The following is a 25,890-nucleotide window of genomic DNA, read 5'->3' as shown; positions in this document are numbered from 1 at the left end:
TCATGACCTGAGCCGAAGGCAGAGTCTTCAACCCACTAAGCCACCCAGGCACCCCTTGAATATGATTTTATTTATTTATTTGACACAGAGAGAGAGAGAGAGATGGCAAGTAGGCAGAGAGGCAGGCAGAGAGAGGTGGGGGTCGGGGAAGCAGGCTCCCAGCTGAGCAGAGAGCCCGATGTGGGGCTCGATCCCAGGACCCTGAGATCATGACCTGAGCTGAAGGCCGAGGCTTAACCCACTGAGCCACCCAGGTGCCCTTGAATATGATTTTTGATAGAATGGCAGAGATGGTACTCTGGGCAAGAGAAAATGGTATGAACAAAGTCAGAGGAATTTGCATACCTTTTTGGGTGACACTGAGAAGAGCTCTCTAGCTGAAGAGGAATAGAGAGAAGGGGGCTTCAGGCTGATACTGTCCATTTTTACTTTTTTCTGCAGGGAGGTGCTGGCCAGTGAAGCCATCCTTAATATTCCTGACCGGTCTGACTGGAGGCAATGTCAGGTCAGCAAGGAAGAGGAGGAGATGCTGGCTCGCCGCTTCCGGAAAGACTTTGAGCCCTTTGACTTCTCTCTGGATGACTAAGCAAAGGAAAAGGCACTTTATGAACTTACAGGAAGTAGTAGCCTGTTTTTTAAAGGAACTACAGTCTCCCATGGGGACTGTTTATCTGCCTCTTTTTTGTGCATTCCCATGGAACCTGTCTGTAGCAAGAGGCCCAAGATTGAGTATTTTTTTTGAAAAGCCTGTTAAAATAAGCATGTCTGTCATCCAGCTTCAAGTACAGCTTATGTTAATCAGCATTTTAGAAAACATTAATCAAATAAAATCCAAATGCTTTTCCGTGGTTGAGAAGTTATATTATGTCATGCTACCTATACCATTAATTGAAGTTTAGTGTGTGTGTGTGTGTGTGTGTGTGTGTGTGTGTGTGTTAATAGGGTGTCCAGGGCTTTAGACTCCACTATTATTCCAGGATCCCACAGGTGGCTTCTCCCTGAACAGTCTAAGATAGAGAAGGGACATAAGGCCTTTGCCATTTTTCTCTTACAGCATTCAGTATTCATCTTATTGATATAAAAGAGCTCTTTCAGCCCTTCAGCAAATACTTAACTCCTATGTGCCAGGTATTTTTCCAGACTCCAGGAGTCTGGCCATGTCCCAACATGGTCCCAGTTATCCCAGAGTTTACAGTCTAATTGGGAAGAGAAGGGGCAGATTTTAAGAGAAGGACAATGAGTTCTGCTTAGGATAGTTGCAGTGTGCTATTGGGTAGTTCTAAACTCATGGAGACCTGGTTTGGGGGATCATCAGGGTATAAGTTGAAATTATGAGAATAATTGAAATTATAATTTCAATAATTTTGAAATTATGAAATTTCATAATTTCATAGTTGAAATTATGAGAATGGATGAAAATAAGATAGGATGAATACAGTCCTAAGCTAAAGATAAATACCTAAGAAGTATCAATATTTAAGGAGTCCTTGGAAATAGAGTGATCCACGAGTATATGGAAAAGAGAGAGGGAAAGATCACAGGAGAACTTTGGAAGATCTTGGAAGCCAAAAGAAAACTAATTGCTCCTTTATATTGGGCACTTACGGCCCAATGTTTCACTTAATCCTCTCAAAATGTCTATGAGGTATTATTGCCTCCATTTTATACATGAAAAAAAAAAAAAACGCTCAAATTTGAAGATTGTGAAGCCTGAGGTTGACCATCCTGAAATTTAAAAACAAGCTATGCAGCATCCCTGAGAATGGGGATGTACTATGAACTATGGGAAACCACCTGGTTTCTGCAAAGATGGCCACCTTAGGGTCAGCCCACTCATCAGTATCCCCAGGTCCTCAGCATTCCTCCTTAGCTCTTGCAAGTGAGAGTTATAAGACTTTGGGCTCTGCTTACCCCCCATGGAGATCAGACACACTTCAGTGCTATGCTATGTAGTACACCTAGCAGACAAAGGGCTTTATACTGTTAGGGGGCAATCAGTACCACAATCCTCTGTGCAGTCTGCCCAACTCTCACAGATGTGTTTGGGACGTACCATTTGTCCTCACCTCCAACTCCAGCTCCATGGCAGCTAAGCACATGAGAGAATCCAGAATCTGTTACCACACATTACTGAGGCCCAGCACTGTAACTTGGCTTGTACTCAAGTACTCAACATTCTGGTTGCACCATTCAGAGATTCTGAATCAATAGATCCATGTGCTCTGCCAGAAGCCAGTTCAGCACTTTCAGGGCAGCCAGCAACACTGCTGTGGTGCACATGCTGTATCCACCTTCAGGCATCTCAGCATGCTACATCTGTTTGTGGGTCACGAAGTGTAAATTGGAATTTGAGTACTGAGATCACCACAGGTGGGGCCGTGCAAACGATGGTTCAAGCACACACGATCTCAAAGGGCGCTCCAATGACCACTTAATGTAACTGATAACATTTCTTCAGAGAATTGGATGCCACAGTGATTTTTATACCCAGAATGACTGACTAGATCCCCAAGGTCTGTAAGGCTGAGACATATGACCAACTCAAAGTGAAAACGGAGAACTGGTTCTTCCATGCTAAGGCTATCCACCACTGGGAAGCATTTCTTCTTTCTTTCTTTCTTTTCGTTCTTTCTTTCTTTCTTTTTAAAAAGATTTTATTTATTTATTTGACAGAGAGAGACAGTAGCAGAGAGGCAAAGAGAGGGAGGGGGAAGCAGGCTCCCCGCTGAGCAGAGAGCCCGATGTGGGGCTCCATCCCAGGACTCTGGGATCATGACCTGAGCCGAAGGCAGACGCTTAACGGACTGAGCCACCCAGGCGGCCCTGGGAAGCATTTCTTGTTGCACCAACAGTATTCCTGAAACTTGCCTCTGCAGCCCTGCACCAAGTATCAGAAACAATCCCCGCAATAAGGCACTACTGCACTGGCAAACCCGTAAATGGGAGACCACTGGACTGCAAGCTCCGTAAGGCATTCAGGAGGAAAGCTCCTGAAATCAAGAGGAATATTCTTTACTTTGTAACAATATCACATCCTTGAGTCTTTTGTGATTACAGGGGAGATCCTGGAACAGGTGTACAAGAAATAAAGCAAAAGAAGAGCTGAGCCTGACTTTACGGTAGATGATTAATCGTTTTTAAGAAAACAGACTGTAAAATTTAATGCATCAGTAGACCTGTTAGCGCAGGAGTCTTTCTAGTTTTTAGATCCCGCAATATTTGAATCATTAGTGGCTTTTGCCAGTGCCAGTTCAGCGGGGGTGGGGGTGGGGGGGGCGTTGGACGACAGATGGCAGAGGTCTGAAGAAAGGTGAAATGTAGACGGGGTGGAGACGATAACTTGAAAATGACTTGAAAGGAATGGAGAGCTTATAGTTTTGAAGTATGGGAAAACATATGTGGGTTCTCTCAGCCAGGAATTTAAAAAGGGGACTTAGCGAACTGAAGGCGAGCTCCACTCTTTCCAATCCTTTCCTTGGCGGGCCTCCCGCAGGTGCGGGGAGTACCTGGGCCAGGGCGTTTCCCGTGGCGGTTACCGGAAGTGACGCATATATCTCGCGAGAAGAAAGAAGCGCGAGCCTCGGCGGCCGGAACCGGTCTGGGAACAGTGGCGGAACGTGAGGCCGCTTGCCCTCCCGCCCCATGGAGCGGCCCCCGGGGCTGCGGCCGGGCGCGGGCGGGCCCTGGGAGATGCGGGAGCGGCTGGGCACCGGCGGCTTTGGGAACGTCTGCCTGTATCAGCATCGGGTGAGGTGGGGCGGGAGAGGGAGCAGCGGTGGGTGTTCGTCAGCGTTTGTGGAACACCGCGATTGTCAATATGTGAGAGATTGTCGGTGAGACTTTGGGCAGTACTGTGGGCCAGTGAGCCTCCTGTGAGTGAGTGAATGTGTGAAACTGTGCTTGTGAGTCTGGTGACTGAGTCCGAGGTTGTCTCTGAGGGCCAGGGTCAGTGTGCGTGAGATAGAGCTCTTAGGGGAAACTTCGGGTATGATTGTCAAGATGTGACAAACTGTTTACTGAGTGGGACACTGTGTATGTGTCTCCGAATGCAGAGTGTGTTGGGTGTGCGAGGCAGATGCACATTAAAGTGCGTATTGCGAGCATGAATGGGTGAGAAAATGGGACTGAAGAAGGGGGTTGACTGTTGGAATGTGTATGTTCATGTGTGTGCTTGGAGGCTATGTCGTATCTGTAGGGGCTGGAATAGACCCGAAAGGTTTCGTGGGTCCACAGTTAAGCATTTGGAGGCATTGGGTAGGCTTCAGATTTGGGGATAGGTTCTGGGTAAGGAACAGTGTGAGGATCAGCTGGTGAAGTGATCATGGCTTCCTATGGGAAGGAAGTAGTAGATTGGGTGTGAGGTGCTCTAGTAGAGACAGTTAACTTCATACTCAGGAATTTTGCTTTAATTTAATTGAAAATGTTTAACCATTTAGCAGCAGTTAATAATCATGTTTGAGCTATGCATCGTTCAGCATAGCAATAAAAGCTATGAACCCTTTCCCTAGCAAAATGCACACTTGCACATCCCCACCACCTTATGCATTGCCATTTGAGGGGGGTCATGCTCTCCTGAAGGACATTCACAAACCTTTTAGAGGTATAGATCCTTGACTAATATTCCTTGCAGTACAGCCTTTATCCTGTCATCTGTAGAAGAGTTAAAATAATTATTTACATCCTGGGTCTGTTTGAGACTTAAATAAGATAATATGTGTAAAGCTAAGTACCGTACCTGGCCTAAGTTTAGCCCTCAAATGTTGGCTCCTGCTGCTGCTGTATTGTTGCTGTTTTCATCATCTTTACCATTGTTAATTGACTTTAAAAAAAGGAAATGTCAAGATAAAATTGCTGTCTTTGAAAGATTGTTTTGTAAAAGATAAATCTGAGTGAAAAACATGGGGCAAGATGAACAGTTATAATATTATTAAAGTGTTTGCAATTGGCCTGTGAATGGAGAAATAAATTCAGGATTTGCTGTCTTAAGGAATAGGGGGTAGAGATAGAGAGCCCATAATATAGGGTGCGAGGTAGGGAACATTAGAGTATAACTGGGAGGAATAGGCATGTTTCTATGGCAGTCACAATGACACATGTCACCGAACTGAGGAAATTTTGTGATGCAGCTTTCTAGATAGATCATAGGAAGACATCTTGGAGAGAGGGAGAATGAGAGGTGAAGGACTAAGGTGTTGAGTGCGTTGACAGCTAGACAAGTAGTAAATTTAATAATTCTCATAATCAGAGAGGACATAAGGCACTCAAAGAGAAAAGAGGGAGCCAGGTATTTCTAGTGGAATGTTACCTATGGCCTTGTTTTCTAAGCCTGCCCATTAGCTTGGTCATAAGAAAAAAAAATCCTTGTTTTTCTTGGTCCTCACTGGGGGTAGATAGATCAACACATCACTTTTTAAAAAGAATTATAGTAAAAAAAAATAATAATAATAAAATAAAATAAAAAGAATTATAGTAAAGTATATATAAAGTTTACCATTTTAACCATTTTTAAGTGTACAGTACAGTGGCATTAAGTACATTCACATTGGTATGCAACCATTACCGCCATCTATTTCCAGAACTTTTTAATCTTACTGAACTGAAACTCTGTAGTCATTAAATGATAACTCCCAATAACTCCACATTGTCCCCGCCTCCCCGCAACCACACTTTTACTTTCTGTCTCTATGAAATTCATTACTTTTTTCTTAAGATATTATTTATTTGACAGAGAGAGGCACAGCATGAGAGGGAACACAAGCAGGGAGAGTGAGAGAGGGAGAAGCAGGCTTCTTGCTGAGCAGGGAGCCCAATGCGGGGCTCGAACCCAGGACCCTGGGATCATGACCTGAGCCCAAGGTAGAGGGTTGATGACTGAGCCACCCAGGCACCCCTGGAATTCATTACTTGTTAAATGGAAGAGATTTGGGTTCCTCTAGAATTCTAGAAATATCTCGGGAACTTTTCCAGGTATCTAGACTGGCTCATCCTCTAAACTGGGACATTTGACAACTGGGTCTGTAGTGAAAAGAGAAGAAATACTCTGTCCTAAGAATTGGAAACGGCATCATTACTTTACTATTTATTTATTTATTTATTTGACAGACAGAAACCACAAGTAGGCAGAGAGGCAGGCAGAGAGAGAGAGAGAGAGGGAGGGAAGCAGGCTCCCTGCTGAGCAGAGAGCCCAATGTTGGGTTCCATCCCAGGACCCTGAGATCATGACCCGAGCCAAAGGCAGAAGCTTAACCCACTGAGCCACCCAGGCGTCCCAACATCATTACTTTTCTAAGCCTGACTTCGCATTTTCCCTTAATAGCTTTAAATAACTTTGTGTTTGGGTGGAAGCCTTGTCCTAGTATTTTATCTACATCTCTCAAATCACAGTGAGGAAGAGAAAAGGATGTGAGATAGTTTATTATCTGATTATTTTACTGGGTGCTGATGGTACCCAAGTCAACAAAAATATTTTTCTGCCCTCAGGGAGATTTCAAGTCTAGTGGGAGAGGCAGACAATGTGGTAACCTATATAACAAAGGTATTTATGAAGTAATGTGGAAGCTTGGCGAAAATAACTGAAGAATTCTTCCTAGGGAATAAGGTAGCACTTTTCAAAGTGCTTATGTGTTTGGGAAAATTAATCATGTGAAATGCTTTGAAAAAAGAATACTGTGGTCAGATACATTGGGTAAATGCTGTATATAACATTGTTTCACTTGGAGAGTCATAATCCACATTAGCATATTAAAAGCTCTGAGAAGCACTTTAGTAAAGAAACTAATTAAACTTTGTATTTTCCAGTTTTTTTATTGTGGTAAAATAGATAACATTTATCATTTTTACAGTTCTGTGGCATTAAGTACATTCACATTGTTGTGCAGCAGTCACCGCTGTCTGTCTCTGAAATATTCTCATGTTTTAGAGCTTAATGTTGTTCATGGTTATACTAAATTGTTTCCATGGTGGTAGAAGCTTACATGGGGTAGCCAGGTCCCTGCTCAAAACAAAAGAAAGGTTGAAAGGAATAAGGACTGTATTTAAGCTAGATTGTAGTGTATCCTAACTCCTTTCTTTTTTCTCTGTACATGGCCTATCTTATATCTAGCTTCTTCCCTTCACCATTCTTCTGCCCCCATTTAGAATATCCCATACAAGTTAATGTCTTGATTCCTCTTCTATATTATTTACACACACACACACACACACACACACACACACATTTTTTCACCCCTGTTTTGTCGTGACTGCTGTTCCTGGGCCAGATTATTACTGTTGTTGGAATGTAATGAGGTCTATTTCCTGTAATGTGCATCAGGTTGGGTTTAATTTCAGTCAGAATTGGCTAAATTACTAGTCATAGCTATTGTTAGGATTTTTAAAATGTCGTTCTGAAGAGAACTGTAATGGGATCAGACTCAAGTCATTTTTTGCTTCTGTGCTATGATGTGTTTGAAGTTTGATTGATTGTTTCTTCTCAAGCCACTTCAGAACCTCAGAGTCTCACTCTTAATAGCTTTTATCTTTTCTGAGTATTTCTAAACAAAAATTGTTAGTTCCCTAAGAACCTGGGTGACAAGTGTGACTTTTTCTTAAATCACTAAAAAAAGTAGAAGAGATTTGGTTCATTCTATAAAGAAGTATTCGTTTAATTATTATTAAAATTCTCAGTTAAAAGTATGTTAGAACTAAGTATATTAGAACTGTTCTATGTTAGAACTCAGTTCTAAGTATGTTAGTACAAGAGGTCTTTTATTTTTTTTCCTCTGAGAGGAAAAAAAAAAGGATCTGTCTGATCTTCTTGAGCATTTGACCTGTCAAGATTTTTCCCCCTTCTTTTTCTTTTTTTTTTTTGTTGCTTTTTATTTTAATTCCACTAAGTATACGGTGTGATAAAAGTTTCAGATGTACAATATAGTGATTGAACAGTTTGTACATTACTCAGTGCTCATTAGTATTAGTGTACTCTTTAATCCCCATCACCTATTTCACCCATTCCCCATCTACCTTCCCTTCTGGTAACTATCTGTTTGTTCACTGTAACTTAGAGTCTGTTTTTTGGTTGTCTGTCTGTCTGTCTCTTTCTTTCTTGTTTTGTTTCTTAAATTCCACATGTGCGTGACATCATGGGTATTTGTCTTTCTCTGACTGGTATTTCATTTAGCATTATATTCTGTAGCTCCATACATGTTGTTGCAAATGGCAAGATTTCATTTCTCTTTATGACTGAATAATATTCCATTTAATACTACATCTTCATTCATTCATCTCTTGGTAGACACTTGGGCTGCTTCCATAAATTGGCTATTGTAAATAGTGCTACAGTAAACATAGGGGTGCCTGTATCCCTTTGAATTAGTGTTTTTATAGTTTTGGGGTACATACCCAGTACAATTACCATCATAGGGTAGGTGTATTTTTAACTTTCCAAGGTACCTCTATATTGTTTTCCACAGTGGCTGCACCAGTTTGTATTCCCATCGACAGTGCATGAGATTTTTCTCCACATCCTCACTAACATTTGTTGTTTCTTGTGTTTTTTATTTTAGCCATTCTGACAGGTATGAGATGATAGCTCATTGTAGTTTTGACTTGCATTACCCTGATGATGAGTGATGTTGAGCATCTTTTCATGTATCTCTTGGCTGTTTATCTTCTTTGGGGAACTGTCTATTCCTGTCTTCTGCCCATTTTTAGTTGGCTGATTTGTTTTTTGGGTGTTGAGTTATATCAGTTTTTACACATTTTGGATACTGTCCCTTACCAGATATGTCATTTGCAAATATCTTCTCCCATTCAGTGGTTGCCTTTTACTTTGGTTGTTTCCTTTGCTGTGTGGAAGCTTTTTATTTGATGTAGTCCCAATATTGTATTTTTGCCTTTATTTCCCTTTCCTTAGAAGACATATCTAGAAAAATGTTGCTATGGCTGATGTCAGGGAAATTAAACCCTCTGTTCTCTTCTAGGATTTTTATGGTTTCAGGTCTCATATTTATGTCTTGAATCCTTTATTTATTTGTTTGTTTATTTATTTATTTATTTAGCGTGCACACATTTGCGAGCAAGGGGAGGGATGGAGGGAAGACAGAGGGAGAGGGAAAAAGAGAATCTTAAACAGGCTTCATGCCCGCCCTGGAGCCCAACACAGGGCTCAGTCTTACAACCCTGAGATCAGGGCCATGACGCAAATTCAAGAACCATATGCTTAACTGACTGAGGCACCCTGGCACCCCTGTTCTTAATCCATTTTGAGTGTACCTTTGTGTATAGTGTAAGAAAGTGGTCCAGTTTTACTCTTTTGCATGTAGTGGTCCAGTTTTCCCGCGCCATTTGTTGAAGAGACTATCTTTTTCCCTTCGCATGTTCTTGCCTCCTTTGTCATGATTAATTGAGCATATAATGGTGGGTTTATTTCTGGGCTCTCAGTTCTGTTCTGTTGATCTCTTTGTCTATTTTTGTGTCACCATACTGTTTTTGATTACTACAGCTTTGAAAATGATTTTAAGCCTGGAATTGTGATAGCTCCAGTTTTATTTTTCTTTTTTCAAGATTGCTTTGTCTATTCAAGGTCCTTTTTTTGTGGAATCTTTACTTAGGGTTTTCTGTGTATAGTATCATGTCATCTGCAAATAGTGAAAATTTTACGTCTTCCTTACTAATTTGGATGCTTTTTATTTCTTTTTGTGATCTGATTGCTGTGGCTAGGACTTCCAGTACTATGTTGAATAAAAGTGGTGAGCGTGGACATCTTTGTCTTATTCCTGACCTTGGGGAAAAGCTCTCAGTTTTTCCTCATTGGATATGATGTTCGCTATGGGTTTTTCATTTTATGGAGGCCGGGGTGAAGGTTAGTTTTGAAGCATTGCTTTAATTGTCTCATGGTTTACCTAAAAAGGCATTGACTTAAGAAAGCTGTAGATAAATCTGTTTAATTAGTAAAGCTAAAGAATTTTGTTTCCCCAGGTTAGCATTTCTTTGATAGCAAGTAAATCTACACAAGAACCTAATTAATATATTTTTCTCTGTTGATTTTCAATTTTGACAGGAACTTGATGTCAAGATAGCAATTAAGTCATGTCGCCTAGAGCTAAGTACCAAAAACAGAGAACGGTGGTGCCATGAAATCCAGATCATGAAGAAGTAAGTGTATTTGGTGACTTGTATTTCCCCAGCTCTGCAGCCTAGGAAGATATCATAGGGAAGGAGGATAAGAATCTGTTCTTCTCAGGATCTTTTGGAGAATGTGTCTTTTTTCCTCATCAAATATATATGTTCTATTTCAAATAATAGTATCACATTATGATTAAGTAGGTTTAGTTTTAAAAATCAGCTAAGGGGGCGTTTGGGTGGCTCATTTGAACAATCTGCACAAGTAGCTGCTTTTGGCACAGGTCATGATCTCAGGGCCCTGGGATCGAGCCCCAGGTTAGATTGCCTGCTCAGTGGTAGTCTGCTTCTTCCTCTGCCCCTCTCCCCCAGCTCATGCTCACTTTTTCTCTCAAATAAATCTTTAAAAAAAAAAAAAAATTCAGCTAGGAATTATTAGACTCCATTCTCTGTGGGCAGAATCTTTTTCTTCTGGGTATCGGACAATGTTTATCCACTATACTTTCTCATTAAATATGATCACTACTCTCATTTCTTTACTCTTACCTACTTTTGTTGAATAGTGCATCTTTTGCTTCATACAAAATTACCCCAAAATGTAGTGGCTTAAAACACCAACCATTTGGGGGCACTTGGCTGGCTTAGTTTGAAGAGCATGTGACTCTTGATCTCAGAGTCGTCAGTGCAAGCTCCACATTGTGTGTAGAGATTACTTAAATTTAAAAAAGAAATCCTGACAAACATTTAGTATCTCACAGTTTCTGTGGTTTAGGAATTTGGGAGTGACTTAGCTTAGTGATTCTGACTCAGGAGATCCCTCCTGAAACACCGTAAAATGTTGAGTGGAGCTGCAGTATCCACTTCCAAGCTCATTTGTATGGCTGTTGGCTAGAGGTGTCAGTTGCTCATCATATGGGCCTCTGCAGAGGGAAGCTTGGATATTTTCATGACATGGCAGCTAGCTTTCCCCAAAGTGAGTGATCTGAGGAGAAAGAACAAAGTGAAAGCTCACGTATCTTTTATGATCTTTTCTTGGAAGTAGTATCTTTTCTACCACATTCTGTTTGTTAGAAATGAGTCACTAGGTATAGCCTACCCTCAAGGGCAGGAGAAAAATTAAGCTCTTAAAGGGATAAGTGGGCATATTTTAAAATCTGCACAAGTAGTGTGCTAAGTGCTTTACAAATAATTCTACTTGTCACAGCAACCCTATTTTTAGGTGTTATCCCTGTTTTAAGATGAGGAAATTGAGGGGCACCTGGGTGGCTCAGTAGGTTAAAGCCTCTGCCTTCGGCTCAGGTCATGATCCCAGGGTCCTGGGTTCAAGCCCCACATCGGGCTCTCTGCTCTGCGGGGAGCCTGCTTCTTGCTGTCTCTCTGCCTGCCTCTCTGCCTACTTGTGATCTCTATCTGTCAAATAAATAAATAAATAAATAAATAAATAAATAAATGAGAAGGGTTTAAAAAAAAAATTAGGAAGTTGAAGTTCATAGAGTCATACAGCTGATAGCTAATAGAATCTGGATTTGAAATAAGTACTTTCTGACTCCAGTATCTTTGCTCAGTTCACTATTAAAGTACTCAGACTTGGCTATGTGGCAGAATCACCAGGAAACCTTGTTAACAGTAAAAATTCTTAGGCCCTGCACATGGAGAATCTGTTTTCTTAGGTCTCTAGGATCTTGTAATCTATTCCAGTTTTGAGATCCATTGCATTGATGATGATGCTGATAGATGATGGCTGGGATGATATATTGTTAAGTTAAAAAAAAAAAGATGTTAGAAAACAACATATAGTGAGATTTAACATTTATTTAAAAACGTGTTTATGTACAGATTGAAGCTAGAAGGAAATATGCCAAAATTTTAATATATTACCTATGGGTAACATAAGTGATTGTGGGAGAACCAATATGATAAAGACTTTGGAGCCAGACTGCCAGACTTGAATCCTTACTTGACCACCTCCTTGTTGTGTGATCCTATATTATTTAACCAATTTGTGCTTTTGTTTTCTCCTGTGTGATGAGACTATTAATAAGTCTACCTATAGTAGGATTATTGTGACAAGTAAATGAGTTAAAGTATGTGAAGTGAGTACTGTTTGGCATGTAGAAATGTAATAGTAGTGAGTGTCGTAGTATTTTTATCTGTATTTTATTTATTTTTAAAGATTTATTTATTTATTTTAGAGGGGGTGGGCTGAGGGAAAGGGAGAGAGAATCCTAAGCAGACTCTCTGCTGAGCCTGATGTGAGGCTTGATCCTATGACCCTGAGATCATGACCTAAGCTAAAATCAAGAGTCAGAGGCTTAACTGATCAAGCCTCCCAGGTTCCCCATCTTATTTTATTTTCAAAATTATTAATTCTTCATTATACAAATAAGAAATTAGAATATTATAAATAATGCCAGCCTTTCTTCCACTGCCCCCCAATTAACTACCATTTCAAACCCAGTCTCTTTTCACTGGAAAAAAAAAATTTTGATTATGTTTTCCCCTTCTTGTTAGGTTGAACCACGCCAATGTTGTAAAGGCCTGTGATGTACCTGAGGAATTGAATTTTTTAATTAATGATGTGCCTCTTCTAGCAATGGAATACTGTTCTGGAGGAGATCTCCGGAAGGTAGTATGGATGTTTTGAGATGATGAGATAGTAAATAACGAACCTTAACAACGCTTAAATCCTATTTAATATGATAATCTAGATTAATAGTCAGTAGACTATGGCCTGTTACCTGCTTTTGTGGTTGCTTTTTTACTACAACATCAGAGTTGAGTAATTGTGACAGAGACCTGTGGCCTGCAAAACCCAAGATATTTACTATATAGTTCTTTACTGGGAACATCTGCTAATGCCTTATTGAGAACATGCATTTTTTTGTAGGTGGTGGTGTTTGCAGGGTGGGAGTGTGTTAGACCAAAATGCAATATCTAAGGTATTTCTAAAGAAGTTGTGTTAAAAAAAAAAGATTTTTTTTTCTATTTTAGATCTTTCTCATCTCATTTTAAATTTGCCATATGACTATTAATAAACATGTGAGGTTTTTTCAACCTTTTTCAATTTCACATACTTTCCCCCTTTATCTTTACTTGTATAAGTCTTGTCATGAAATTAATTGTCCTCAGTATGGTTTTAGTAATTTTTCCCTTCTTACATTTTCTTAATTGTGACTTGTTTTCTTATTTGAATATTCTGTTAGTGTATAGTGATTAATGTATTGCTACTACTGCCCAGCAGTATTGGCAGTATACATTTTTAGACTTCTTTTTTTTTTCTTCAGTTACTCAACAAACCAGAAAATTGCTGTGGACTTAAAGAAAGCCAGATACTTTCTTTACTAAGTGATATAGGTATGTAATCAATTTGAAAATACTATCATAATTTAATGCCCGTTTGGTTTATAAAAGGATCTATATGCTACTTGGACATTAAGGAGAATTTTTGATGTACTATACAAAGCATGCACTGCTACCATCTATAAGAAATTATCAGAAAATTTTAACTGTTGCTGTTGATGCTAAAACTAGGATATTTTGTTATTTTTTGTTTTTTTGCTAGGAGTCCACTTTTGACTAATAGATGTTCCAGTTGCTGACAAAAAAATGGTGTGAAATGACCTTATTCAATTTTACTCTCCCTCCATCCCTCTCTGCCTAACATAGTAATTTTATTTACCAGTGGCATTGCATCTCATGGTTATTGGTCCTCAAGTCAACTCTTAGGATGAAATCTCTTTTTTTTTTTTTTTTTTTTTTTAAGATTTTATGTATTTATTTGACAGAGAGAGACCAAGCAGGAAGAGAGGCAGGCAGAGAGAGGAGGAAGCAGGCTCCCTGCCAAGCAGAGAGCCCGATGCGGGACTCGATCCCAGGACCCTGAGATCATGACCTGAGCCAAAGGCAGAGGCTTTAACCCACTGAGCCACCCAGGCGCCCCAGGATGAAATCTCTTTTTAATAAGAATTATTCCTGAAAAATCCCTAAAATTACGTGCACTTAGGTCCTTGGAAGAAGGTCAGAAGCCAAGAATATGTTTCCCTATATATTTTGATATTGCTTCTATCCCTAGGTCATGGAGGTCAAGTCTAGTTGAAGAAGATGATTTAGGTGGGAGGGAAAACAAGGGGGATTTATTTAATTCTGCAGTATTTTTTTTAATGTTAACTGGATTTTCTGTCGTGAGAATCTTAACTGGTATAATATCATTAATCATATAGTTATGATGGTCTTTATAAATATGAGCATCAGAGGGGTGCCTAGCTGGCTCAGTCAGAGGAGCATGCAGTGCTTGATTTCAGGGTTGTGAGTTCAAACCCCACATTGGGTGTAGAGATTGCTTAAATAAACGAAATTTAGAAAAAAAGTTCGACTGTCAGAGTATATCTGTATAAAATGTGAGACAGATTTATTTTTAATAAATTTCTGTTACTTCAAAATACATTTTAAACTTTATTTAGGGTCTGGGATCCGATATTTGCATGAAAACAAAATTATACATCGTGATCTAAAACCTGAAAACATAGTTCTTCAGGATGTTGGTGGAAAGGTAGGTGAAACCTGAAGAAATGTTACATGCCAATTGAATACAGTCTCCCTGGTGTAGTCTTTGAAGTCTGTTGTCTTTCCATAGCATTTTATACTTTTTCTATCCCAGCCTCATTACACTGAACTGTGGTTTTGTGTTTAGATGTTTGTCTCCTCTGCTAACACAATGGTTCCATTAGAGAAGGAGCTGTGCCTACCTTGCTCACTTCTGTTTTCTAATATCGTATCTAGTAGAGATAATAGGCAGTGAGTAAAAATAGTTTGTTAATCCCTTACAAAGCACATCCAACGCACATCCTGGATTTAGTTAAGTATGTTTATTTAACTATGTTTCTTATTTAAGAAAGAACAAACTCATCCTCCTCCCCAAAAATCCTAAGTTCTATATTTAAGTAAAATTCAAAATCTTGATTTCTCAGATTCTTAAATGAGTCATCTTGAGGAGAACCAGAGATTATTCATTGATTCCTGGAATACTTGTATTTATTAGAATAATTTAAACAGTTTTCTTGTGACTAGCACTCAGGTTCCACTCCAATAAAGATGTAAAACCAAGAGTCCGAATTTTGAATTGGATTGTGTGGTCTTTAGTTGATGATGGTGGTGGTCAGTTGAAGGTGATGAAACCTTGATGGTGCCTCTTCTCTTAGGAACCTTTCATGTACGATTGGCAGCAACTGTTGCTGTTTTTTGTTTTGTTTTGTTTTGTTTTTTGTATCCAAAGACTTCAGGATATTCTTGGAGTTAGACTTACTCAGTGGTATGATGCTTTTTCAAGTTTGGAATCATCTTTACCTTTCCCTTCTGGTTTAATGGATCAAGCTTATTCTGAATATACCAAAATAAAAACTAATAGTTTATACTTAATTTTTAAGCATTTTTTATCATGTATCAGTACTGTGTTAGATTCTTTTGTTTCATTATTTCATTGACCCTAATAATAATTCTGTGAAGTAAGGATTGTTGGTAATACCATCATTTAGGAAACAGAAAAGTAACTTGATCAAGGTCACATAAGCAGTGGAGCTCAGGCTTGAAATACGTTTGTGGTATTCCAGAGCCTAAGCTCTTCCCCACCACCCTCTCCAGAGCCTTATAAGGACATTATTGGCTCTCCCTTCCAGAGTTCTCAACCATTTAATACTTATTGTATTGCAGATTATGCATAAAATAATTGATCTGGGATATGCCAAAGATGTTGATCAAGGAAGTCTGTGTACATCTTTTGTGGGAACACTGCAATATCTGGTGAGACATGGATTGTTTCTTTGAATTCAAGTGTATGGGATTCATGTTCTTATTTCTGAAGGTCAACTATAGTAGTTCAGAAATAAAGTAGCTTTTCTCTTAGAGTGTTGATGTTTAATACATTTTTGTTTTTCTTTTTAAGGCCCCAGAACTCTTTGAGAATAAGCCTTACTCAGCTACTGTTGATTATTGGAGCTTTGGGACCATGGTCTTTGAATGTATTGCTGGGTATAGGCCTTTTTTGCATCATCTACAGCCATTTACCTGGTAAGATATGGAAGAGAACTTTGGTTTGTTTGATGGGAATAGAAATTTTCAGTTAACCTGCTCTTTTTCCTTCCACTCCCGTCATATGGCGTAATTGCCTTTTAAACAAATAATTGAATAAAAGTAAATGTCAAAAACTTATAGAGTGGGAGAATCAGTTGTCAATTGAGGTAACTTGTTTTATAGGCATGAGAAGATTAAGAAGAAGGATCCAAAGTGTATATTTGCATGTGAAGAGATGACAGGAGAAGTTCGGTTTAGTAGTCATTTACCTCAACCAAATAGCCTTTGTAGGTAAGTATATTTTAGTTGAGGAAGTTCACCTTGGTTTCTTTAGGTTTATAAAAAAAAACCAGTAGAATTGTTGTCTGTTTGAAGTAGTACTGTGCAGTAAAACTTTCTGTGATAATGAATAAGTTTTATATCTGTGATGGCCCCATGAGACTGTTGAGCACTTGAAAGGTTGTAGTGTGACAGAGGAACTCCATTTTAAATTTTATTTAATTTTAATTAATGAAAGTGTAAATGCAAATAACCACTTGTGACTAGAGGCTACCATTTTGGACAGCACAGGTCTAGTAGAAATAAGAACTCCTGCTATAATAAGATTCTTGGGATACTGAAGTAAATGGGTTCCTTGGAGAAAGGAATGGACTTACCTGTTGAAGTTTCTAGTACTTACATATGTAGTTTTTGGGTTGTTTTTTTATGGAAAAAAATTTGTTCCCTGTCATTTCATGGATTACTTGAAAGTAAGATACAAAAGGATACAGGTGGGTAATGAGAAAGTACAGGACAACTTATCAAATTACCTTTTTTCACAATACTAAAGGGAAACTGGAACATAATGATTTTTCACCCTATTTTTGTATGCTTTCTAGTTTGATAGTAGAACCCATGGAAAACTGGCTTCAGTTGATGCTGAATTGGGATCCTCATCAAAGAGGAGGACCTGTTGACCTTACTTTGAAGCAGCCAAGATGTTTTGTATTAATGGATCACATTCTGAGTTTGAAGGTAAGTTTGAATGTGGTCTACTTCATAAGACTTGCATTGAAGTTAACAAATTTACTTGGAAAATGATCATAAACATTTTAATAATCTTCTCTGATACTTATTTGAAAAGAAAATTGTAGTTTTAGAGCTGATATGTTTTTACTTCTTTAGTAAGCCTTCTCAGTTTTATTTCTAAATGGTCTTTGTTGATTGCTTTTATGAAACATCTTTTGGATTTTCCTCTTCCTTCTGTTGGTGCCATTAGACCTCCTTTATTTGGATGTAGTCACACTGGATTTGGTTTGGTGAGGAAGTTTCCTGCTTGACTTTCATGCCTCTATACTTCCTCTTTGTCCTACAGTTCATGCAACAAGAATTACCCTTCTTGTCTTCTGAAAATGCTTTTTATTCTCCTGTCCAAGAAACCAACATAGTTCTTCTTGCCTACCAAGTCAAGTCTAAACTGATCTGCCTGCTTTTTGGAGCTTTCTTCATGCAGGTTGTCCCCAACCAAGTGCTTGCCGTGGCCATGCTTCTCTTACCTTTTATTTTGCTAGGTCCAGCTTGTCACTGCTTCTTATGCCATCAAGCACATTATCCATGTTGTGCTTTGACAGGCTCTCCTTCTGCCCCGAATTATCTCTGTCTCTGTGTATCTTCTCAGCTACACTAGCACAGATTCAACTCTCCTTTTCTCTGAATGGTCTCTGTCACATATTTAGTCATTTAAATCATATTTACTATATTTTCTAATTGTTTCTCATCTTCCACTCATGCCTCTCCATATAGGTTATCTTCTTTAATGCTGAGATTATTCTTACTACTTTTATTAACAGTCACTCACCCTACCATCATGCTATCCCTACCCCTGTGTTCTGTACAAAAGCCATGTATCAGGTTCTCAGTAAATATTCATTGCTATGAATGAGAGGCTCTGTTATGCTCTATACCTGGAAACAACTCTCATCTGCAGTATTCCTATAGTTATTGATTCGGTAGTAGTAGATAGGGTTTCTAAAGTGGGAAGAATCTGTGGTGAGTGTTCGGTGGTGAGCATCCAAGGCCATCTTGGAGGCAGGAGGAGGATAGTTGGGGGTGGGGCTAAATTTTATTTTCTAGAAAAGAAAATTGAAATGAGAAGTTATAATCATGTAAGGTTTTACTATAATATTGGCATAACTTATTAAATAGGAACTTGGGGCCACGTTGATGTCATTCTTGGCTAATGCTGAAAAATCATCTGGCTTCTTCTTCTTTTTTTTTTTTTTTTTCTTTTTTTTTTTTTTTTTCATCTGGCTTCTTGATTTGGTTTTCTTCTGTTGTGCCAAGGAATAAATTATTCCTTAGTGTGTTAGCCCAGCAGCACTTGGTGACATCTTTTAGTTCTTTGGTGCTCTTGAAAATTTTTGTCTTTTATCCCAGATTTTTTTCAGACTTGTCATGTGATTGTAACATCATTTCCACTCTGAGGTATATGTGAACATGTGCTTATTATTGAGTCCTCCTTACATGTTTTGTGGTCTGTAGACTTCAGTTTGCAGAACCACCATTTACCTGTCTGTGAATCTGGGGCAAATACTTACTTTACCTATCTATCTATCTGTCTTCAGCTCAGGTACAGTAATATCTTCTTTAAAGACTCAAAATTGTGAGATTGTGCAGGATAAGGTATGTGTAGGATACTATTCATAGTAATGGGGAGATGCTTCTGATACATGATAATAGAACTGGATTTTGAAAGATGAGTAAGAATTAATCAGGGGAATGCACAGGGAGAATGACTTACAGATGGGAACATCAGTAGTACAGGAATATGAACTGCAAAACAGTTTGCATTGTAAGATGTTTTCTAAGGTGCTTATTATATTGTTCAAAGAAGGAATGATGTCTGTTTGATTTTCATTTAAAAAGGAAATCAACAAAACGGTTACTAGAATACTTCTTTCTTTTTAAAAAGATTACATGATTTTCCAACTGTGTATTATGAAAAACTTTAAATAGGAAAGTTGAAAAAAGTATACTGAACTTTTCCACTGTAGATAATGGTAAAAGAGAAGTATTTGATTATTCCTTCTTTGCCTCCTTTTTCATGATCCTAAGTATAAGTGTATCCTAAGTGTCTCTCCTTGGTTTTCTCTTTTTCGATATTATCTTTTTCTTCCTTTCCTTTGTCATCTCTTTAGTTGTATAACTTTATCTATAAGTTGAATATGGACAACTTCCAAATTTATTTCTTCAGTTGTGACTTTTCTACAGAGTGTTTGTAATTGCTAAATAACTATACTTGGTAGTCTCACTGACACCCAAAATTTAATTTATTAAGAACCGAACACCTTTGTTCCATTAAATCTCTCCTACAGCTTTTCCTGTGCTTCTTGCCACTGTCATCTTTCCAGCTACCTAGGTGGCATGGCTTGTCTGACTGTTCCTTCTCATCCAGTTGCATATCCAATTATTTTGTCAGATTTATCTTTTGAATGCTTTAACAATTCTGAGCTTGTCAAGTTCTCAATTTAAAAAGACTTCTTCCCATAGTTTCTCTTTGCTTATCGAATAAAGTCCAAACCCTTACATTTAGTATTCAGTATTTGTCTTGGTCTCCTTTCATCCTATACTTGCAGCCTTATCTCCTATTATACCCTAAGGGGGCTTCATTTTAGGTACACTTGGATTATTTATACTTATTTTTAAAAAGATTTATTTGAGAGAGCGAGCTGGGGGAGGGGCAGAGAGAGAGAGAATTTCCAGCAGATTCCCTGCTGAGCATGGAGCCCCGACGCGACTCTCATCTCAGGACCCTGAGATCATGACCTGAGCCAGAATCATGAGATGGGTGCTCAACTGACTGAGACACCCAGATGCCCCTGGATTATTTATAATCTTTGATTATTCTCATCCATTTCTACCTCTCTGTCTCTGCCTACCTTGTTTTCTACCTAGAACCTTTCTTCTTTCAATCTTTCCTTGTTCTAATCTTCCTTCCTTTTCCTAAGTTTAGCTCATAGTTCCTCTTTTATAAAGCGTCCCTTTCCTTCCATGAAGTGAACTCCTTTGGAATCTGCAGAGTACTTAATAATATTATAGTACATATAGTATTTTGCCTTGTATTTTAGTTCTCTTCATGTTTAATATCTTCTATTTGGCCATTATCCTGTGGAGGGCAAGGATCATAAGTTACTCAGTTTGCATACCTGCTACCATCACAATGCTCTTAATAGTATTTATCACAGTAGTCACTTACTAAATACTTGAGGAACAAAAGGATAAATGTAAGTTGTTTTTCCTCTCTCTTTCTTTTGCTCTCTTATGGTTCAGCTTTGGTTGTGGGATTCCATGATTACTTACCTAGTTTGACATAAACCATGTGTAAAAGTATATATACACCTTAGAATATTCATCCTAAGTTTCTGCTGTTGCCATTAGTGGTAGCTGTCGTATTATAAGATCTGCTTAGAATGGGAGGGAGTGGAAGGTCTCAGTTGGGATACTTGTTTTGTAAATCCATGTCAACTTTGACAAGTCCCTCCTCTTCCTCTCACCTTTTTCAGACATAAAGATCATTATAAAAGGAAAGTTAATGTTTTACCTTGGTAATAAGCATTTCTAACAGAAATAATTTTAATCTAATAATATACTGTATGTTAATTGAATTTAAAGAAAAAGTAATTTTAATCATTTGCATATACTAGTCAGCGTAATGCACTGGAGAAACATAGGTATTAACTTTGTATTACTTATCTAAGAACAATAGAAGGAAGAGGATTTAAAATCATGTTGTTTTCAAAAGACTTCTCAGGACTCTGGTTTCTCTCTGCCGAAATGGAGCTTAGAAGATCTAATTAACAGGATGTTATATGAAAATACTTAACACTGTGGTTGGCATTTATTAGGGACTTCATAAATGGGAATATTTCCTTCCAGGTATACAGCACGTTTCTGAGAATAAATAAGGTTGCCTTTTTATTTTTAATTTTTAAAAAGTAATTAATTAATTTTTTTAAAGAGGGAGAGAGAATCCCAAGCAGGCTCCATGCTTAGCGTGTAGCCCGACAGGGGGCTTGATCTCACAACCCTGAAATCATGACCTGAGCTGAAATAAAAAATGGGGTGATTAACTGACTGAGCCACCTAGGCACCCCTAAGTGTTGACTTTTAGAATTGGGCTTTTTGTTTTTAGATTTTGTACATCCCTATAATTTCGAAACTTTATTCTTTGGATCTAACATCTGCTATAGGAAAGTAAACTCTACTGTTCAGTTTTCAGAATGTCATTTAATATTTATGGAAGGAGATCTCACTTTAGAAAATGATAGAACCTTGTTTAGTATAGAGATAATGTCTTTTGCTCATATTCCTTTAATATCTAGCAGTGAATCTTTCATGTAATAAATGATCAGTAATCATTTTTTGGGGGTGCCTGAGTAGCTCAGTGAGTTAAAGCCTCTGCTTTTGGCTCAGGTCATGATCCCAGGGTCTTGGGATCGAGCTGCACATCGGGCTCTCTGCTTGGTGGGGAGCCTCCTTCCTCCTCTCTCTCTGCCTGCCTCTCTGCATACTTATGATCTCTGTCTGTTAAATAAGTAAACATCTTTAAAAATAAATCATTTTTTCTCATTTATACAGATAGTACACATCCTAAATATGACTTCTGCAAAGATAATTTCTTTTTTGTTACCACCTGATGAAAGTCTTCATTCACTGCAGTCTCGTATTGAGCGTGAAACTGGAATAAACACTGGTTCTCAAGAGCTTCTTTCAGAGACGGGAATTTCTCTGGATCCTAGGAAACCAGCCTCTCAATGTGTTCTAGATGGAGTCGTAAGAGAATTCTGATATACCTAGAGTATAAGAAATCTGTTAGCATAGAGGGATTGCATGCCCTGCATTTTTTTGATGCATAGTTGGAATCTCCTTTGGGGGCGGGTGGGATGTACCTTACAATTCTTATTTTAATTTTATCCTACTCGTTACTCTTATCATTGCTTTGCAAAGTGAACAAAATACGTTTTAAACTTTGTATGACTTTCTCTTTGGTGCCAGTTTTCTCCCCCCTCTTTTTTTCCCTCTTTTGTACTTAAAGCCTAGAACCTTGAAATTAGACCAGCAGTCTCATAGATCCTGCCAGAGGATAGATGGATGGTAAAATACTGTGCTCATGACTCTTTTGTTGTTGTTGTTGTTTTACTTTTTTGAGGCAAATTTTATATATCGTGTAATTTACCCATTTCATGTGTACAATTCAGTTTTTTTTTTTATTAAATTTGCCTAATTGTGCAGCCATTACTATAAATCTGTTTTAAGATATTTCCATATCAATAAGATCCTTGATGACCACTAACTCTTAATCTCCATTCTTTTCACTTCAGGCATCTACTAATTTACTTTCTATCTCAGTAATTGGCCTTTTCCAAATACTTCATATAAGTGGAATCGTACAGTGTATAGTCTCTTGTGTCTGACTTCTTTAACTTAGTATTATGTTTTGAAGGTTCATTTATGTCCTAGCATATATAAGAACTTCATTCCTTTTGATTACTAAATAGTATTCCCGTTGTATGGATATATGTTGTTAAGACTTTTTGCTTTTGTCCTTTTGGGTCTTGTGATTGTTTTTCACTTTAGCCCATACTACAGTTATTTATTTTTCCTAAGTAGTAATCTAGACCTTAAATTTGTAAGATGTATGCTAATAAACATTAATGTTATTCATTTGCATTTCACAATGAATTTCATAGGAAATGTGGTGTTTAAGTACTTAGAGAACCTAGTATTTTCAAGGATTTTTTAAAATTGTTTCTTTTTCAGAGAGGCTGTGATAGCTATATGGTGTATTTGTTTGATAAAAGTAAGACTGTATATGAAGGACCATTTGCTTCCAGAAGTTTATCTGACTGTGTAAATTATATTGGTAAGTATAGCTCATATACTGACCGAGGTTTAAAGCTGAAATATAATTTTGACTCAGTATGGTTAGTAGAAATGGTCTTTCGGTGTTTCTGTTCTGTATCTCATACTTTGGGTTCATAAGTGTGGTTAAAAAATGAATTTTTATAGTTTGGAAGGTAAAATTGTAGATTTCAATTCACTTCTAGATCCCTCATTTGGAAAAAGACTTACTTTCCACAGGATAGGGCTCTCATAGAAGAATGAGTCTCCACTATTAATTAAGCCTACTTTCTAGTTGTTCCTTAAGCATGTTCAAGTATTTTGTTTTATCATATGAATACTGCTTAATGTTAATGATTTCATTTATCCTGTGAAAATTATTCTTTTCTTTGGAAGAAATGATACATTTCTGTATACCCAAAACTAAAATCAAGCATAATATTATAAAATCAAGAACAAGACTGGGCATAGGGCTAAAATTATGTAATCTTTCCTCCGTGTTACTTTTTTGTTAGTTTTTTTTTAGCAATAGCTTTAAATTTATAGAAAGTTGAGTAATAGTACAAAGTTTTCATGTTATCTGAGTAGATAGTACAAAGTTCTCATGTTATTCCCCTTCCCAACACATATCATTTCCTCAGTTGTTAACATCTTATATTGTATAGTATATTTGTTATGCATAAAGAACCAATAATATATAATTATTAACAAAGGCCCGTACTTTTTTCATTTTTCCTTAGTTTTTATCTGGTGTCTTTATTCTGTTCCAGGATCTCACCCAGGATACCACATTACATTTAGTTGTCTTATCTCCTTAGGCTTTTCTTGGCCATGACAGTTTCTCAGACTTTTCCTTGTTTTTGATGACCTTGACAGCTTTGAGGAATACTGGTCAAGTATTTTTTAGGATGCACCTCGGTTGCAGTTGGTCTGATTTTTTTTTCTGCTCATGATTAGAATAGGGTTAGGCTTTTGAGACGTCACAGAAATAGTGTCATTTTCATCACATTTTATGAAGAGTATATACTTTGAATGTGATTTCTGATTCTTGGTGATGACCTTGGATCACCTGACAAACGTAGTGTCTCTCAGATTTTTCCACCTTAAAGTTTAGTCTCCCCTCTGACCTCTTCCATACTGTGAAGGAGGTCAATATGTAGACCCCAAGGTATTACTCTTCCCTTCCTTTAAGGATATAATACATAATTTATTTGAAATTCTTTTGCATATGAGATTTGTCTCTTCTCTCCCATTTATTAATTTATTGTCATTTATTCTATCAATATGAATACATGGATATTTGTCTTATGCTTTGGATTATAACCCAAGACTAATTTATTTTGTTCTTCAAATTGCTGCATTTTTGGTCACTAGGAGCTATTTCATTTGGCTTTCTCTCCCTCTTTCACTTGTGTCATCAATTAGGGTTTTTTAATTTCTTTTTCTTTAAGCACTTCCTTTCTGACACCAAAACATGTTCGATGTCTATCTTGTGTATTTCTTGTCCCAGTCCTAGGATCAGCCATTTCTCCAAGGAGCCCTGGTTCCTTTAATTGGAGAATAGTGTTACAACCCAAAATCTGGACACTAGGAGTGCGTTTTGCTGCTGGAGTATCATTTCTTAGACCTTTTTATTTATTTTTTTTAATATATGATTTGTTTGTGTGGAAGAAAGACTCCCCTCACCTAGACTCTTTTTCTTTAAAGTGTTTGGGTTATTTCGTTTGTTTTTGTTTGTTTGTTTGTTTGTTTTGTCTGTTGTAGGAAGTCTCAGGAGGAAGAATGGGTATATAAGAATAGAAGAAAGGTTATTGGAGACTATTAATTATTAGGGGAGGCAAAGATTTTTTCCAGATATGTATAGTTTTATTTTTTTTAAGTCTGCTTCAGATATTGTGGTTTTTCAGTATTAACCCAGTGTAGTTTCATTTCTCTGAATGTTTTCATTGGAATAATGGAGACTATAATTGCCACCTTAAAGTATAGGATGAATCTCTTCAGCCTTGGAGAATTTCAGAATGTTAAAGTGCAATTTCATTGTACTTAACATATATCTGCCATAGTTTTATTTTTTTAATTAATGAAATAATTTGAAAGAGAGAGTGAGAGGGAGAGAGCATGAGCAGGGGGAGGGGCAGGGAGCTGCTGAGCAGGGAGCTCAGTCTTCAGACTCTCAGATCATGACCTAAGCCAAAGGCAGACACCCAACTGACTGAGTCACCCAGGTGCCCCTGCCATGATTTTAGAAAGTAGCATTCCCTTTACTAAGGGCAAGAGATAACCATCAATAAATAATTTTATATATCTGGCATTGAAGAAGGCATATTTTTTTAAAAAGATTTTATTTATTTATTTGACAGATAGAGATCACAAGTGGACTGAGAGGCAGGCAGAGAGAGAGGAGGAAGCAGGCTCCCTGCTTAGCAGAGAGCCCAAAGTGGGGCTCTTGTGTATATTTCTTGTCCCAGTCCTAGGATCATCCATTTCTCCAAGGAGTCCTGGTTCCTTTAATTGAAGAATAGTGTTAGAACCCAAAGTCAGTTAGAAGCCGAAGTCAGAGGCTTTAGCCCACTGAGCCACCCAGGCGCCCCAGAAGAAGGCATATTTTACTAAACTGCTGGTTACCCTGTATGTTTTCCTGAAGTTGGATTGGTAGTCCAAGAGATGAAACTTATTATTCAGAGGCAGGAAAGACCATGGAAAGATTGTGGAGGACACGGGACTTCATTTAGAACTTGAAAGAAATAAAGAATTTTGATTAATGGAGAAAAAAGGGAGATTCCCCGTTAGATGCAAGAAAAAAAAAGATATAGGAATAATTGCAAGCTTTGTGATTATGTAGTG

The 25,890-nt window shown here is 37.9% G+C and overlaps 2 protein-coding genes across 8 annotated transcripts in view; both read left to right on the top strand.

Annotated features, from left to right (window-relative positions):
- CWF19L1 (CWF19 like cell cycle control factor 1) overlaps positions 1 to 848 on the top strand; it is a 30,729-nt gene extending 29,881 nt beyond the window's left edge. For all 4 annotated transcript variants that reach the window (XM_032311681.1, XM_032311682.1, XM_032311684.1 and 1 more), the window contains one exon: positions 442 to 848. In XM_032311681.1, coding sequence (XP_032167572.1) covers positions 442 to 586 — 145 coding nt within the window. In that variant the 3' untranslated portion in view covers positions 587 to 848. The remainder of the gene's footprint in view (positions 1 to 441) is intronic.
- Positions 849 to 3,570: 2,722 nt separating this feature from the next.
- The window catches only part of CHUK (component of inhibitor of nuclear factor kappa B kinase complex), a 42,556-nt gene continuing 20,236 nt past the window's right edge, over positions 3,571 to 25,890 (top strand). For all 4 annotated transcript variants that reach the window (XM_032311679.1, XM_032311677.1, XM_032311676.1 and 1 more), the window contains exons 1-11: positions 3,571 to 3,747; positions 10,040 to 10,134; positions 12,613 to 12,727; positions 13,386 to 13,455; positions 14,562 to 14,650; positions 15,808 to 15,897; positions 16,040 to 16,164; positions 16,351 to 16,458; positions 17,046 to 17,181; positions 21,784 to 21,978; positions 22,966 to 23,068. In XM_032311679.1, coding sequence (XP_032167570.1) covers positions 3,643 to 3,747; positions 10,040 to 10,134; positions 12,613 to 12,727; positions 13,386 to 13,455; positions 14,562 to 14,650; positions 15,808 to 15,897; positions 16,040 to 16,164; positions 16,351 to 16,458; positions 17,046 to 17,181; positions 21,784 to 21,978; positions 22,966 to 23,068 — 1,231 coding nt within the window. In that variant the 5' untranslated portion in view covers positions 3,571 to 3,642. The remainder of the gene's footprint in view (positions 3,748 to 10,039; positions 10,135 to 12,612; positions 12,728 to 13,385; positions 13,456 to 14,561; positions 14,651 to 15,807; positions 15,898 to 16,039; positions 16,165 to 16,350; positions 16,459 to 17,045; positions 17,182 to 21,783; positions 21,979 to 22,965; positions 23,069 to 25,890) is intronic.

The sequence above is a fragment of the Mustela erminea genome, chromosome 14, assembly GCF_009829155.1.
Source record: "Mustela erminea isolate mMusErm1 chromosome 14, mMusErm1.Pri, whole genome shotgun sequence".
In the NCBI taxonomy this organism is placed as follows: Eukaryota; Metazoa; Chordata; class Mammalia; order Carnivora; family Mustelidae; genus Mustela; species Mustela erminea.
Note: the sequence above shows the minus strand (reverse complement) of the source record. Positions and strands in the feature narration are given on the sequence as shown.